This window comes from Pecten maximus, chromosome 14 (genome assembly GCF_902652985.1).
Source record: "Pecten maximus chromosome 14, xPecMax1.1, whole genome shotgun sequence".
In the NCBI taxonomy this organism is placed as follows: Eukaryota; Metazoa; Mollusca; class Bivalvia; order Pectinida; family Pectinidae; genus Pecten; species Pecten maximus.
Window position 1 is genome coordinate 2,234,125 of NC_047028.1, and position 13,668 is coordinate 2,247,792.

The 13,668-nt window shown below is 35.1% G+C and overlaps 1 protein-coding gene across 10 annotated transcripts in view; it reads left to right on the forward strand.

Moving 5' to 3' along the window:
• Positions 1–2,745: 2,745 nt before the first annotated feature.
• Positions 2,746–13,668, forward strand: part of LOC117341963 (ankyrin repeat and MYND domain-containing protein 1-like) — a 52,455-nt gene continuing 41,532 nt past the window's right edge. For 9 of the 10 annotated variants that reach the window (XM_033903854.1, XM_033903855.1, XM_033903851.1 and 6 more), the window contains exons 1-5: positions 2,746–2,827; positions 4,321–4,591; positions 5,051–5,145; positions 11,232–11,378; positions 11,740–12,411. In XM_033903854.1, the coding sequence (XP_033759745.1) occupies positions 4,384–4,591; positions 5,051–5,145; positions 11,232–11,378; positions 11,740–12,411 (1,122 nt within the window). In that variant the 5' untranslated portion in view covers positions 2,746–2,827; positions 4,321–4,383. The other variant, XM_033903852.1, reaches the window with a different exon arrangement.

Genomic DNA, 13,668 nt, shown 5'->3' on the forward strand with positions numbered 1-13,668 from the left:
GGACGAAACGAGTGTACCCAGGTGGGTTTGGGAGTGGGAGCTCCCAAGGATATGTGGGCCTAGAGTCCATGTTTCATTCCCATTCCTTGAATGTAGTTACCATTTACCAAAATGTTACACTTCCAATCATTAAACTCAAACTTCCACTTTGCGCTGCATTTCTGACAAATGTCCAACAGGTTTTGTAGCGAACGCCGAGAAGTGCTGACGAGGGTAATGCCATCTGCCAATGTTAGATTTCCAGAGTTTATTTTATCAATATAGGCACCATTTTTACCTTTTCCTACCTTTTCCTAAGCAATCGAGAAGGTTGTCAATAAACGTTTGATAGAGAACGGTAGATAAAACACCACCTTGCCCTACTCCGGAGTCGACAGGGATCCATTGTGACGTCATACCATACCACGTCACGGCACTCGACATATGTTGTACGAGTCGCGAATGGTGTTTAGAAGATGACCTCTGATGCCGAAATTGAGTTTACGCAAAAGGCCCGTGTGTCAGACGGTATCAAACGCCTTTTTAATATCCAAAAATGCAATGAACACTTTATTTTCTATTTTTTTTAGCTTTTGGAATTCAACCACGCATCCACGTGTAAAATACTTTCATCAAAAATACATTATACCTCTCTCAGACATTATGTAATTATAGTATTTAAAATTCAATAACTCATATTTTATTACTTATACAGCGAGTTATTCTACAAATTTGCTCATAACTCACTTAATAGGCCTTCCGGGAAAGAAAAATACCTCACTAAGGAGGAGTGCCAATTTGGGTCCTCTGGTGACTATCGTTAATGAGTTTTATTTTTGGTATGCAAATACCTTGAGGTTAGGTGGTCATGATATGACATCAAACTAAGGTCTAGTCAGAGGCTAGGAGAGTATAGGTCCCGTGCCGTAGATCGTGAGTTCGAGGCCCGGTCAGGGCACGAGTCATAAAATTGTCTTTCTCCGTCATTTATGTATGCTATGTTATATATACTTAATTTTTATATTCTTTCCATTTTATCTATTGTAAGTCAAAGTGCCAGATATTATAACAAATTAATCTTTACTGAAATCCAAACTTAATTAATATATCTTCAACAAGATGGAAGCAACAAATACCATTTTCATGTTTTTCTCCCTATTTATTAACATTATTTGATCAAATTCCAGCTGATTTTTTTCACATTAGACTCTATTGTCAATATGATACGATGTTGTGTTTTATCATGTCTGTGCTGTTATGTAACGTCAACCTATATATATATAGGCATCATATAAGTGTCTTAATTGACACTTGTTTCTGATTCCTTTTTGTATCATTTATATGTTGTATAAATATTGTTAAGTGGATATTGACGAATAAAACACGGTTTAAACTGTCGCACACGATCTTTCTATGCAAAGTAGTTTAGTTTTATTCATTTAGTGACGTACGTACATAATATTCAGATCCATTTTAGAGCATTTAGATATATAGGTACATAATGATGTTTATTTTGTTTAAGTAAATGATTTCAGTCTTTTGTATATTAAATCAACTACAGTTTATTTAACACATGTCTTAACACTATCCCCGCTATTCTAAGTTATATATACATGTAGCTAGTTAGGTGACCTTATACTCTCCACTTTTACAATACTGCATCCTTCACAAAACCTTCGCTCGCGTCCCAAAGACAACCAGAACACGGGTTCTATAGCTGTAAGGAAGCCTCTCACTCCCCTATAGCTTTTACTTGGTCAACGACATCCGGTCTGTAATAGGAAGGGTAATGAAAAATGATCTGTCCGTACCGGGCCTCGAACTACCGACCTCTCAAGGCAGACATATCCGAGCACTATCTATTCCCGTTAGTCCGAGATCGGTATAATCTTACAACTTTAGTGATGTCTAATTAACAGATACTGATTCTACTTCCTTAATGTTATAAAAACTGAATTATATTTGTCATTAGAGTGTGTATTTTTATCGATCCTTCGTCAATATTTACCAGGCCTACAGCCACCGATCTTTGAAATACAGGTCCTCAATATATTCTAACATTATATGATATTGATCGATAACCAGACTAACATTGCTGGATGTATCTCCTCTCCCTGACACACACGTAATCCCAAATACAGTCCTATATATGTATTTGTTCCGTCGATGTAATTGATGATAAGTCAAGGGGGGATAAGGGGGGAGAGAGAATAAAATCACTGAAATAAAATGCATTACAACAACATAGCTATAATATGCAATAAAACACAACATTTTCCCCAAATGTTTTTTGCATATACATTGTATTTCCCTTTCTGTTCATGATACATGTACATGTAGGTCAATAATTGATTTGATCATCGATTGCTTAAGAGACTGTGATGATCGATCGTGAATTTTTAAAGCGATTCCCAACACTAGATGCATTAAAAGAATTTGACAGATATCTGTTTTCAATTGCATGGTTTAGGCCTATATACATGTATATAGTAACTTTAGAATTCTAAAATATTGTTTGAATATATATATATGTTTGAATACCGAATACCAAACACGATAAGATTTTATTTGTTTATTTATTAATTTTTGTTTATTTATTTATTTATCTTAGGGTTTTTTTTCAAAATGGACTATTTTGATTAGTACAATATATGTATTTCTTAAATTATACCTGCACTACTCCTCCTCAGGTAAGATTCATTTGTATGGTATCGAGCACCTGTTTCTTACTGTGGGAGTTACTTCCCTTGCCAAGTCGCGTAGCAACAACAACGCCACGGTCTTAGCGGAAGGCAGTGCGAGTAATGGCGGATTGTTTACCCAATTTTCACAGTTTGTGAAGTTGGAGGTAATGTCAACTGTTGAGATTGCTGGTGACGTGTTTCACAAAGAGTCAATGGTTTATTTATAAGTGTATGGTACTGGGTGTAATTTCAATTTTACATAATTCTTATCGGAAGGTTAAACTTTCTCTCGGCAAATGAAGTGTAAGTTTTGCATGGTAAGGTAAGGTTTCAAATTCAGTGCAAGTATGCTATCTATTTCCGTTCATGACAATGATAGAAAAAATATGCCTATTGACCGTCATTGTGTTATAAACACGATTTAGTTTGTATCATACCTACATGATATGTATTTCAAACGATAATCACATCATTAGATCTGTAAGATATTGATTATAATCAAGACTCATTGCAACACTGTCTTAGCAATTGCAGGATTTCAATTTTATGCAACAAACTTTATATTATATAGATCTACATGCGCATTCATTTATGTCCGGTAATGCAAAGCTCTACTTGTTAGCTCAACAATAATGCAATGCACATGTGCAAGTAAGCTTAGTTATATTGATCAGACACATTTTTTGTTTGTGTGTGTTTTGTTTTCTTGGTGGGGGTGGGGGGTAGTACTTTTAATCTCACAAACTGTTATCATTGCATTTGTAAGACTACTGTATACTGTATATCCTATCAGAATCTTTCAAAATAATGTCCTCACATGCACAGTCCAGGAAACAGAAAACACTATCAATAACCAGAAAATACATGTTTTTTTCCCCCCAAGTCTTGGATTTTTTCTTCTTCTTCCAAATCGTAATCTTTAGCTACATGTAATTATGATCTACCCTTTTCAAATGCTGTTATGTAATATGCATAAAACTGTGAAACGTTTTGTGTTTCATATCCTCAGAATCTAAATGTATTCTTAATTTCTTATTGCATTTTTTATCTTATATAACTTTTTGTTGTTTGCATATACAGTATGATTAATATCCCAAATAAATATAAATATTCTTTATCACTTTCAAAATTAGTTTATTGCTTTAAAATTGGGTAAAAATGTTGATATTCATGTCGTGCACAAATCTCCCTTATTTTAGGCAAAATTTCCTTAAAATAATCATCAATCTCCCTTATTGTCCTCCTGAAAGTATGTCGGCCTTGGTAATTAGGTGTTGGTTAGCTGGTATGACTTTGAGATTGTAAATGATCGTCACTCGTATAGAAGTTGACCAGCCAGGCCTTCCTCCTACGACTCTGCAGATATCGAGAGTCAACCATTGTCGAGACAAACCCTGCAGTTCTCAAGTGATAGTTAGTGTAGATATATCCAGATGCTTTTCCCTGGTCAGCCTTTAGCTGGGTAATATTTCAGCTTTGTAATGGTCCCAAGCGAACCACAGGTTATCAAGTAGAGGTCTGACCAGAGCTGTGTAAGTGAGGACTTTGTAAGTCTGATGAATCCATGACATGTAGTGACATTTCTACTTCCCTTGGTACAAACTTTTTCCAACAGTCTGATGTGTTATTGACTGTAATCTGTGTTTCTTCTTTCCAGAGCTTGTGACCTTGGATTGATGTGATGTTGTGCTGACAGACAGGATTCTGAACAAAAACAACAATGTCTGTGTCTGTTTGTTCAAGTTCCACTCTCCCAAAACTCCGCCAGGCAAAATTTCAAAGCTTAGAAACAAAAGTAGATTATAAAAGTGGAGCTTCCTTCAAAGGAGGTATACAAAATCACAAAAAGTGTGGAGAAGGGATATTTTCCTGGCCAAATGGGGCTCAGTATGAGGGAGGTTATATGGACAATCTCAGACATGGGACAGGTGAGTTTCATTGGGATGAGCATACAAGCTTCATTACAATTCCTACTTTCAAACATGAAAAGTGTAAAAAAAAAAAATAATAATAATAAGCTGATAATAGTGTTAAATTGAAAAAGCATTGTATCTTCTTGAAGCAAATTGGTTCATTAAACTAGATAAGTATTGTATCTTTTTCAATAATATTATGTACAGCACTTGTTATATATTTTGCCAGTTTTATTTCATTTAAAAGACCAAAACCTGACAACTTTTTATCATACAGTATAAGTCATTTAAGTCTTCATCAAGGAAATAATGATGAATTTAATATAAATTATCTTTTTTTCTTAATGTGATTCTGCTTCTAAAACGTAATTATTTATAGCTTTGATATCATAGCAGTTCAGCATAAAGGCTTGTCAGTGTGTAAGGTTTGAAATTTAAAATTAAACACAAATATTATTGTTTAACAATTTCCAGGCATTCAAATTTGGCAAGATGGGAGTCGGTATGATGGGGACTTCGTGGATGATATGCGACATGGCCGGGGAAAACTGACTTGGAGTAATGGAGAGGTATCTTAACGAATTGTTATCATCGATCAGGCACAAACATTAAATTTTATAGTTGAGGAAATTCGAACTGAAGTTTTAGTGGCCAAGTATTTTTAACTTTACTTCTATGAAATATAATTCAGTGATCAATCTACATTTTATTTTCATGAGTCGTTTTCAACTGTATTGCTAAAAATTACGAGTCTGTTAAATTGAAGTATTTCCAGAAATCCTATGGTTACATGACTTGGGACTTGCATGTAGATTCTTGTCACTGTATAATGGCCGCGATTTTCCAATGAAAAACCCAAGTAATTTAGTGCGTCTGTGTAACTAGTCAGAGCTTCATACAATCTATCGCCTATAAGTAATGTACATGTAGGTATCACTAATTTTTGAAAATGTTAATCATTGAAAACTTAATTGATGACAGTCTCCGGAGCCAGAAATTATAATCCTGTTTCCAGTGGTGGTGTTATTGTATACTTAGGGTTTTATAAGCAAGTTTTTTTTCAAGTTGGTAGTGTAATAGAAGTGCCCATTTGAATAGCTGTGTAGGCTAGAGCAATCATAGTATTTACTTGTTCAACAGAAAAACAAGAGTTCAGCACTTTCCATTGATGGTTTGAAAAGTAGACCTCTGTAATAAAGTGCTGACTAGATGTGCACTGTCTTTTTAGTTTTTATGTAAGGATATGATAGATTCTGTCAGGCAGAAATTTGATCCTAAAAGGTCCAATTGTTTATAAAGCTTGCAAATCTTCACATGGTTAAAACTGAAACCAAACGTTGCTGTGTTGAAATTAAAACCAAATAATTAAAAGAAAGGATGAGTAAATTTCATAGTTTAATAGAAAGAATTTACAGTTATAGATCTGAGTAAAATATAACTATAAATTGTCACAAGATTTTGAATGTCTTCTCTTGACCGTAATATATCATTGATTGATTTACAATTAGTGTATTACTCCACTGTACCAGGTAGAGATGGGGTGTATATTCTCTCTACCAGATCTACATGTATAAGATCCTGTTACCAGCCAGGGAAACTAACGTTCCTCTGCGTGTCGCGCTCTACGTGTCGTGGATCTGTTGCATGACTGCACAAGGGAGCCGGATATAATAGCAATCAATATGTATTCATTGAGAATAAAATATTCATACACCTGAGTTAGATATCTAAATTACTTACATAACACCAGAATGGAAATATAGTCAATTTAAATAGGAATTTAACACACTGTTTAGAATTAGCACCTACACAGTAACTCGGGTTACTCTCAAATATTTCTTTTGAAGCATATATTGAATTGAACTATATAAGTCATATGCATTGGTTTCATACCGGTCCCATACTCAAACTGTTTTCTCAATACGACCTTCTAGTTGCCACCTCAAAAGAGGCATCGGAAGGTCATACTAATATCAACCACAAACATTTAAGACACATCACTAAATTTCCTTCCCTTATTTTATTTGCTTGTAAATTTGCTCAAAGTTGACCTAAAATTGTCATTGCTAGCTATATTTGCTAAAGTATAGCTAGTAGCTGCTAATATCTGTACATGTTAAAATACATGTATGCACACATACATTTTGTTGTTACTACATGTAATTCTCACAGTTCTTATTAGATGGTCAGATTCTCAATATACAAAGGAGGAAAGTTTAGGTATTTATATGTCATAAAAACGGTAAAGGCCATTCAGCTATAGTGATAAACAGTATAAATGTAGATGGTAATAAATAAGGTAAATAAACACTAAATGATATGATAGCTATCGTTCAGTGGCACCAAAGACAAGCAAAACAAATATCTACCAGGTATGGTTTTTTGTTTTTTTATTGTATGTACATGTATATCTATAATTGAATAGATAAAATAGAAAGAAACTGAAAATTTGTAAGTTTAAGCTCACCTGGCCCTAAGGACCAACCAGCGTCCATCAAAATCTCCTAAATCACCACTGCAATATAAATTTAGTCCTTAACCCCTGAATGGATTTGGATGATATTTGGTCGGAGCATTATTTGGCTTAGGAGATCATAAAGGTGGTGTGACTCTCTCAAACCTCTAGATTATTTCTTCTTATAGGACAGGATTTGGTCCACATTTTGTTTGAACATTGTTGGGAAAGGCAGCTAAAAAGTAGAATAAAACCTGTATGAAAATATGGTTGATTACTGACTGGAAATATTAGTATACATAGCAGAAAATGTGTCTGGGTGAAAACATTTCTATGTATAAAATGTATCAGGATCTATGGATAAGGTTGTCCGACTGGATCTAGTTACATATGCTGACTGTACACAAAGGGCCTTGTATATTAAATAAGTAAGCGTTCTCTGATAATTTGTTTTCCTACATTAGGGAACTGGTATAGAAATGACTAGGTAAACATATTTCAGATGACTTCATTGATAGAGAAACAACATGTTACAATCTTTACGATAACTTTCTAGGCTCTAGCTGATAAGACCACCTTTACAAGCTTCACAATCGTCCATTAAGAGTTTATAAGAGATCAATATTCCTTCATACTGGTAAATCAATAATTTATCAGATGAAATGAAGCTCGATACTTTTCCTCACGAATTTTGTAGATGCATCTAAATATTTTTGACCTGTGCCAAATTAAAGTTCTTTGTTAAATTTCCCTATAAAATGTGTCTATTTCACTTTTTTTTTTCTGCCTTTGTGTTTGGGTAAAAATTGGTCAATGAGATATTGGCTTTTTTCACCCAGAATTTGATAAAAGAATTTATGGAAAGCTTACATGTTTTATTAGTATGCATGCTTTTCTTTGTCTATCTATATAATAAGAAAAATCAAGGCTTACTTTGTTATTTCATATGCGTTACAGTATCTTTAACAACATATTGCAGTTTTTGTTGGAGTATTGCAGTTTTTGTTGGAGTATTGCAGATTTTATTGATTCCTAAAAAATATAACATCAGTGTTTTTTCATAATTCTAATGCAACTTGTAACAAAGGTTTGAATTTAGTGGAATTGATGATTTGACATCTTCAATTAAAGTCCCGAGTCCTGTACTCACAGAATTTCTTGAAATACTTTTAATGAGTGTGGGACTCAATTGCTTTTAGCAATATAGTGGAAAAGGACTCATGAAAATAAATCATAGATTGATCAATGAGTGCTCAGGGTAAGATGTTAGAAGTAAAAGAGTGGATTAAAATTGTAAAATTGTGGATCGAAATCATAATGTGGGAAAATGAATTAAAAAATAAAAATTAGGTACGACCCTGGTATAGTTTATTACAGGTACGACCCTGGTATAGTTTATTACAGGTATGTCCCTGGTATAGTTTATTACAGGTACGACCCTGGTATAGTTTAAATTATTACAGGTACGACCCTGGTATAGTTTATTACAGGTATGTCCCTTGTATAGTTTATTACAGGTATGTCCCTGGTATAGTTTATTACAGGTACGACCCTGGTATAGTTTAAATTATTACAGGTACGACCCTGGTATAGTTTATTACAGGTATGTCCCTTGTATAGTTTATTACAGGTATGTCCCTGGTATAGTTTATTACAGGTATGTCCCTTGTATAGTTTATTACAGGTACGTCCCTGGTATAGTTTAAATTATTACAGGTACGACCCTGGTATAGTTTATTACAGGTATGTCCCTTGTATAGTTTATTACAGGTACGACCCTGGTATAGTTTATTACAGGTACGACCCTGGTATAGTTTATTACAGGTATGTCCCTTGTATAGTTTATTACAGGTATGTCCCTGGTATAGTTTATTACAGGTACGACCCTGGTATAGTTTATTACAGGTACGACCCTGGTATAGTTTATTACAGGTATGTCCCTGGTATAGTTTATTACAGGTATGTCCCTGGTATAGTTTATTACAGGTTCGACCCTTGTATAGTTTATTACAGGTATGTCCTTTGTATAGTTTATTACAGGTATGTCCCTGGTATAGTTTATTACAGGTACGACCCTGGTATAGTTTATTACAGGTACGACCCTGGTATAGTTTATTACAGGTATGTCCCTGGTATAGTTTATTACAGGTATGTCCCTGGTATAGTTTATTACAGGTACGTCCCTGGTATAGATTATTACAGGTACGACCCTGGTATAGTTTATTACAGGTACGACCCTGGTATAGTTTATTACAGGTACGTCCCTGGTATAGTTTATTATAGGTACGTCCCTGGTATAGTTTCCTGATAAACCGTTCCTAATTTCTCACACTATTACAGGTACGTCCCTGGTATAGTTTCCTGATAAACCGTTCCTAATTTCTCACACTATTACAGGTACGACCCTGGTATATAGTTTCCTGATAAACCGTTACTCAATGTTACAAAAAAGTTGAACTTTAAACTTCTAATTATCATGTTTAGATTGACCTTGGCATGTAAATTTTGAACCTGATTGTCCCAATTGGAAGATTAATCTATACCACTGTCTAACAATGGTGCCTTTATGAGCCATTGTAACTTAGTCAATACATTAACATTGTATGCTTTAAGCTTGTTAGTTATAATTGTAAAAGAATATGAGTTAATTATTTTGTGATGGAAATCTTAGGCAGAGCTTGCAGATTAGGTCTACAAGCTTGTGGACAGAATTACAATTATCATTCACATGATACTTTTTTTTGCTGGGAAAACCTTATTATGTGTACTTTAAATACCTGTGATCCATTGTACTCTTGTTAATCAGGAATATATACAATGTATGTGTTGATACATTTAATTAATGGAGGGAGATTTATTTATCTTTTTTTAAACAATTTAATCTTCTTCAGTCCATAGTGTTTATGTACTTACTGTGCTAATGTGATTTAGATTGTGTTGAAATTTAAAATCCTGTTGTGTAAACAAATATCTAAAGGCTGAACAAACTTCTAAAGATTGTCTCTGAGGTACCAACCTCCATATACTGATATATAGACCAGGGTTTAATGTCGCTCTGGGCGCTGTGAAAAATTCCTTCAAAATAAAAATAAAAATTTAGAGTGTTTAAACATGAGAACAGTTATAAAACATTTAAGATTTTAGCTAAAAGTTAATATAACTTGTAAAGTTATTGGAACTAGATAAGTTTTCAATTATTTCTTTTAATAGATGTTGGCTAATTTCATTTTATTTAATTGATAGGTACATTAACAGTGTTTGAACATCTGTATACGTATGATATCTTAAAGGTGGTAGATATATAATATACACCTGTATTAGAAAAAAAATACCTGTATATGTTACCACAAATACAACTTAATTCTGAAATATAATACAAGTAGTATTTCAATTTGATGTATACATGATACATTATTATGACATTAATTTGATGTAAACAGGATACATTATAAAATTTATTTGATGTATACATACAGGATGCATAATAACAAAAAAAAATTGTTATATTCCAGATATAAAATTACAATACTTTTGCACCTTGAATGGAACTAACGTGAAAAGGCTAATTATACTTCCATAAAAACCCCTGATCCTGAGCCATGTTCACTTGTAAATGGAAAAATACATAGTTGTCCCTCTATTTGAATAACATTAAATTACAAGTATATATTTGATTTTAGCACACCAGGTTCAGAGAAATAAAAAAAAGTAATTACAGAAACTCCAGATACATAATGTTTCCGATGTATCTACATGCATACATTACTTCCCAGAAGGAGGTACTCATTTATATATCAGGGTAGGCTTGAGTAGAATATTATAGGAGATACTCATTTATATCAAGATAGATTGGAGTGATATCATTTCCCAATAGGAGATATAGGAGATACCCATTGATACATCAGGGTAGACTTGAGGAATATACAGTCAAAACTTGTTATATCAAAGTCACTAAGGATATGAAAAACCTTTAGATATCCTGAGTATTCACAGTTACTGAGTATATCTTATACAGGGTTTTAACTATTGGAACTGAAATTGTACTTCAAGATAAGCAGGTTCTACATCAAGTTATAAGATCTAGAGATAAGAAAGTTTGACTGTACCATTAGAAATTTAACATCCAACAGGTTTCTATTATATAAACTCTCCTACAATTTAATAGGTAACTAATTGGTTTGTTTTCTTTTTGTTTTCCAGTCCTATGACGGTACTTTTTTCAAAGACCGTCGCCATGGTAAAGGGGTATACACTTGGAATGATGGCTCCAACTACACTGGAACCTTCTACATGGATCGTAAGGAGGGACACGGAATGTTCAGATTCGCTAATGGAAATACATTTGAGGTACAGATAGCTAGTTAAACATTAATATAAGCTGATGTGTGGTAATAGGCCATCCATGTCTATTGATCAGTAACAAGGCTAACAAATGTTATATAAGTGGCTGTAGTGTAAAAGGTGACACTTCCTCTGTATGTGTTGAAATCCTGGGTATTATGGTATACCATATGGTACATGTATATAAGTAATGTTAGGTTTGGGATAAATTCCTGATTAGAATAAGAATAATAGTTATGTTATTTAAAAAAAAAATAACAATAATCATTCAGACAGCTGGTTAAAAGTTAAAAAATAATTTTCAAAATCTGATTCAAACAGCTGGTTTTTGTCCTTTAACTTACAGTAAATAAATTGTTTTCTGCAGGGTTTATATAAAGATGATGAAAGAATGGGACCTGGAGTTTTGACCTATTCCGATGGTAAACATGATGTTGGTTTATGGATAAGAGAAAAACTCGTTAAGTTATGTTCAGCAATAGATGGCGCTTTCACAATGGAGAAACACAAAGAATTTGACTTTAATCCCAAGGAACATGTCATGTATATTTCTATGGAGGATGATGAAAAACCAAATGTGGAAGAAATTTTACAAACACCTGAAATATTTGACTGCTTACCAGAAAGCCGTTTGTCTGACAGAGTTACGGACCTTTACAGTGAGCCGCTGGACCCTCGGAGTTTGACTGTGAACAAAGACATGTTTGATAAAGAGTTCTTTCCCAGAAGTGAAAGTGAAAAATCTGACAGAGATGAAAAAGTTCCAGCGTGGAACAAAACACCATCTGTGATAAAAATGCAAAGGCATATTCACTGGCATAAAAGTGCCCTGAAAAAACTTTCCTATGATGTTCAGAAAATTTTAAAAGGTGACCGGTCAAAATTTGGACCCAAAGGACCACTGGAAAGTGCTTCAGAGGAACTTATACAAGCTGCCACGTGTGGGAATATTAAACGTGTGGAGGATCTCTTTACAGCTGGACTTGTTCACCCTGATGTGGCGGACAAGAACGGACATACAGCTCTAATCGGTGCTACAGTACGTACATTATACACTCAACATGAATTAATTTCCCCGCATTTTTTTTGCCTTATGGCTAACCTTTGTTTAATCTTCAACTGACCCTTGTTAAATTCTAATGTCCCCACCATTAGGGGAGAGAGGGGGTGTGTGATTATAGTGTTACAATGTCATTTGTCTACTCGTCCTGTCTGGGTCGTTTCAAGAATCGGTTAGGCCTTCACTCTTGTTAGTAACTGGCAGTATTCTCTTCAAAGATATGGATAAAGCTAAATATTGATTATGTAAAGGTCAATGTCACTGTCCTTAAATGTAGTCAGCCAATCAGGTCTTTTTGTATACATCAGTAAAAATCATATTCGTTTATTCACTAACAACAGCAGACCTATCTCCAGGATTGTAGGGTTGGTTGTTTGTTTTTGTTGTTGCTGTAGGAATTTGTGATCACTAATGAAATAAGACTATCCTCCAGTAGCATGGACATGTACTGCTTGAGGCTCCTAATGTGGACATGTACTGCTTGAGGTTCCCAATGTGGGAATGTACTGCTGGAGGCTCCCAATGTGGGAATGTACTACTGGAGGCTCCCAATGTGGGCATGTACAATGTACTGCTGGAGGCTCCCAATGTGGGCATGTACTGCTGGAGGCTCCCAATGTGGGCATGTACAATGTACTGCTGGAGGCTCCCAATGTAGGCATGTACTGCTTGAGGCTCCCAATGTGGGCATGTACTGCTGGAGGCTCCCAATGTGGGCATGTACTGCTGGAGGCTCCCAATGTGGGAATATACTGCTGGAGGCTCCCAATGTGGGCATGTACTGCTGGAGGCTCCAAATGTGGGCATGTACAATGTACTGCTGGAGGCTCCCAATGTAGGCATGTACTGCTTGAGGCTCCCAATGTGGGCATGTACTGCTGGAGGCTCCCAATGTGGGCATGTACTGCTGGAGGCTCCCAATGTGGGAATATACTGCTGGAGGCTCCCAATGTGGGCATGTACTGCTGGAGGCTCCAAATGTGGGCATGTACTGCTGGAGGCTCCCAATGTGGGCATGTACTGCTGGAGGCTCCCAGTGTGGGCATGTACTGCTGGCAGCTCCCAATAAGGTCTGCTGTACTTCTTGAGGCTCCCAATAGAAGAGTTTACTGCTTCCAATGGGAGCATGTACTGCTGGGGCTTCCAATGGAGGCATGCTATTCTGGGGGCTTCCAATATTGGCATGTACTTATGGGGGCTCCCAATGTTGGCATGTAAATATGGGGGCTCCCAATG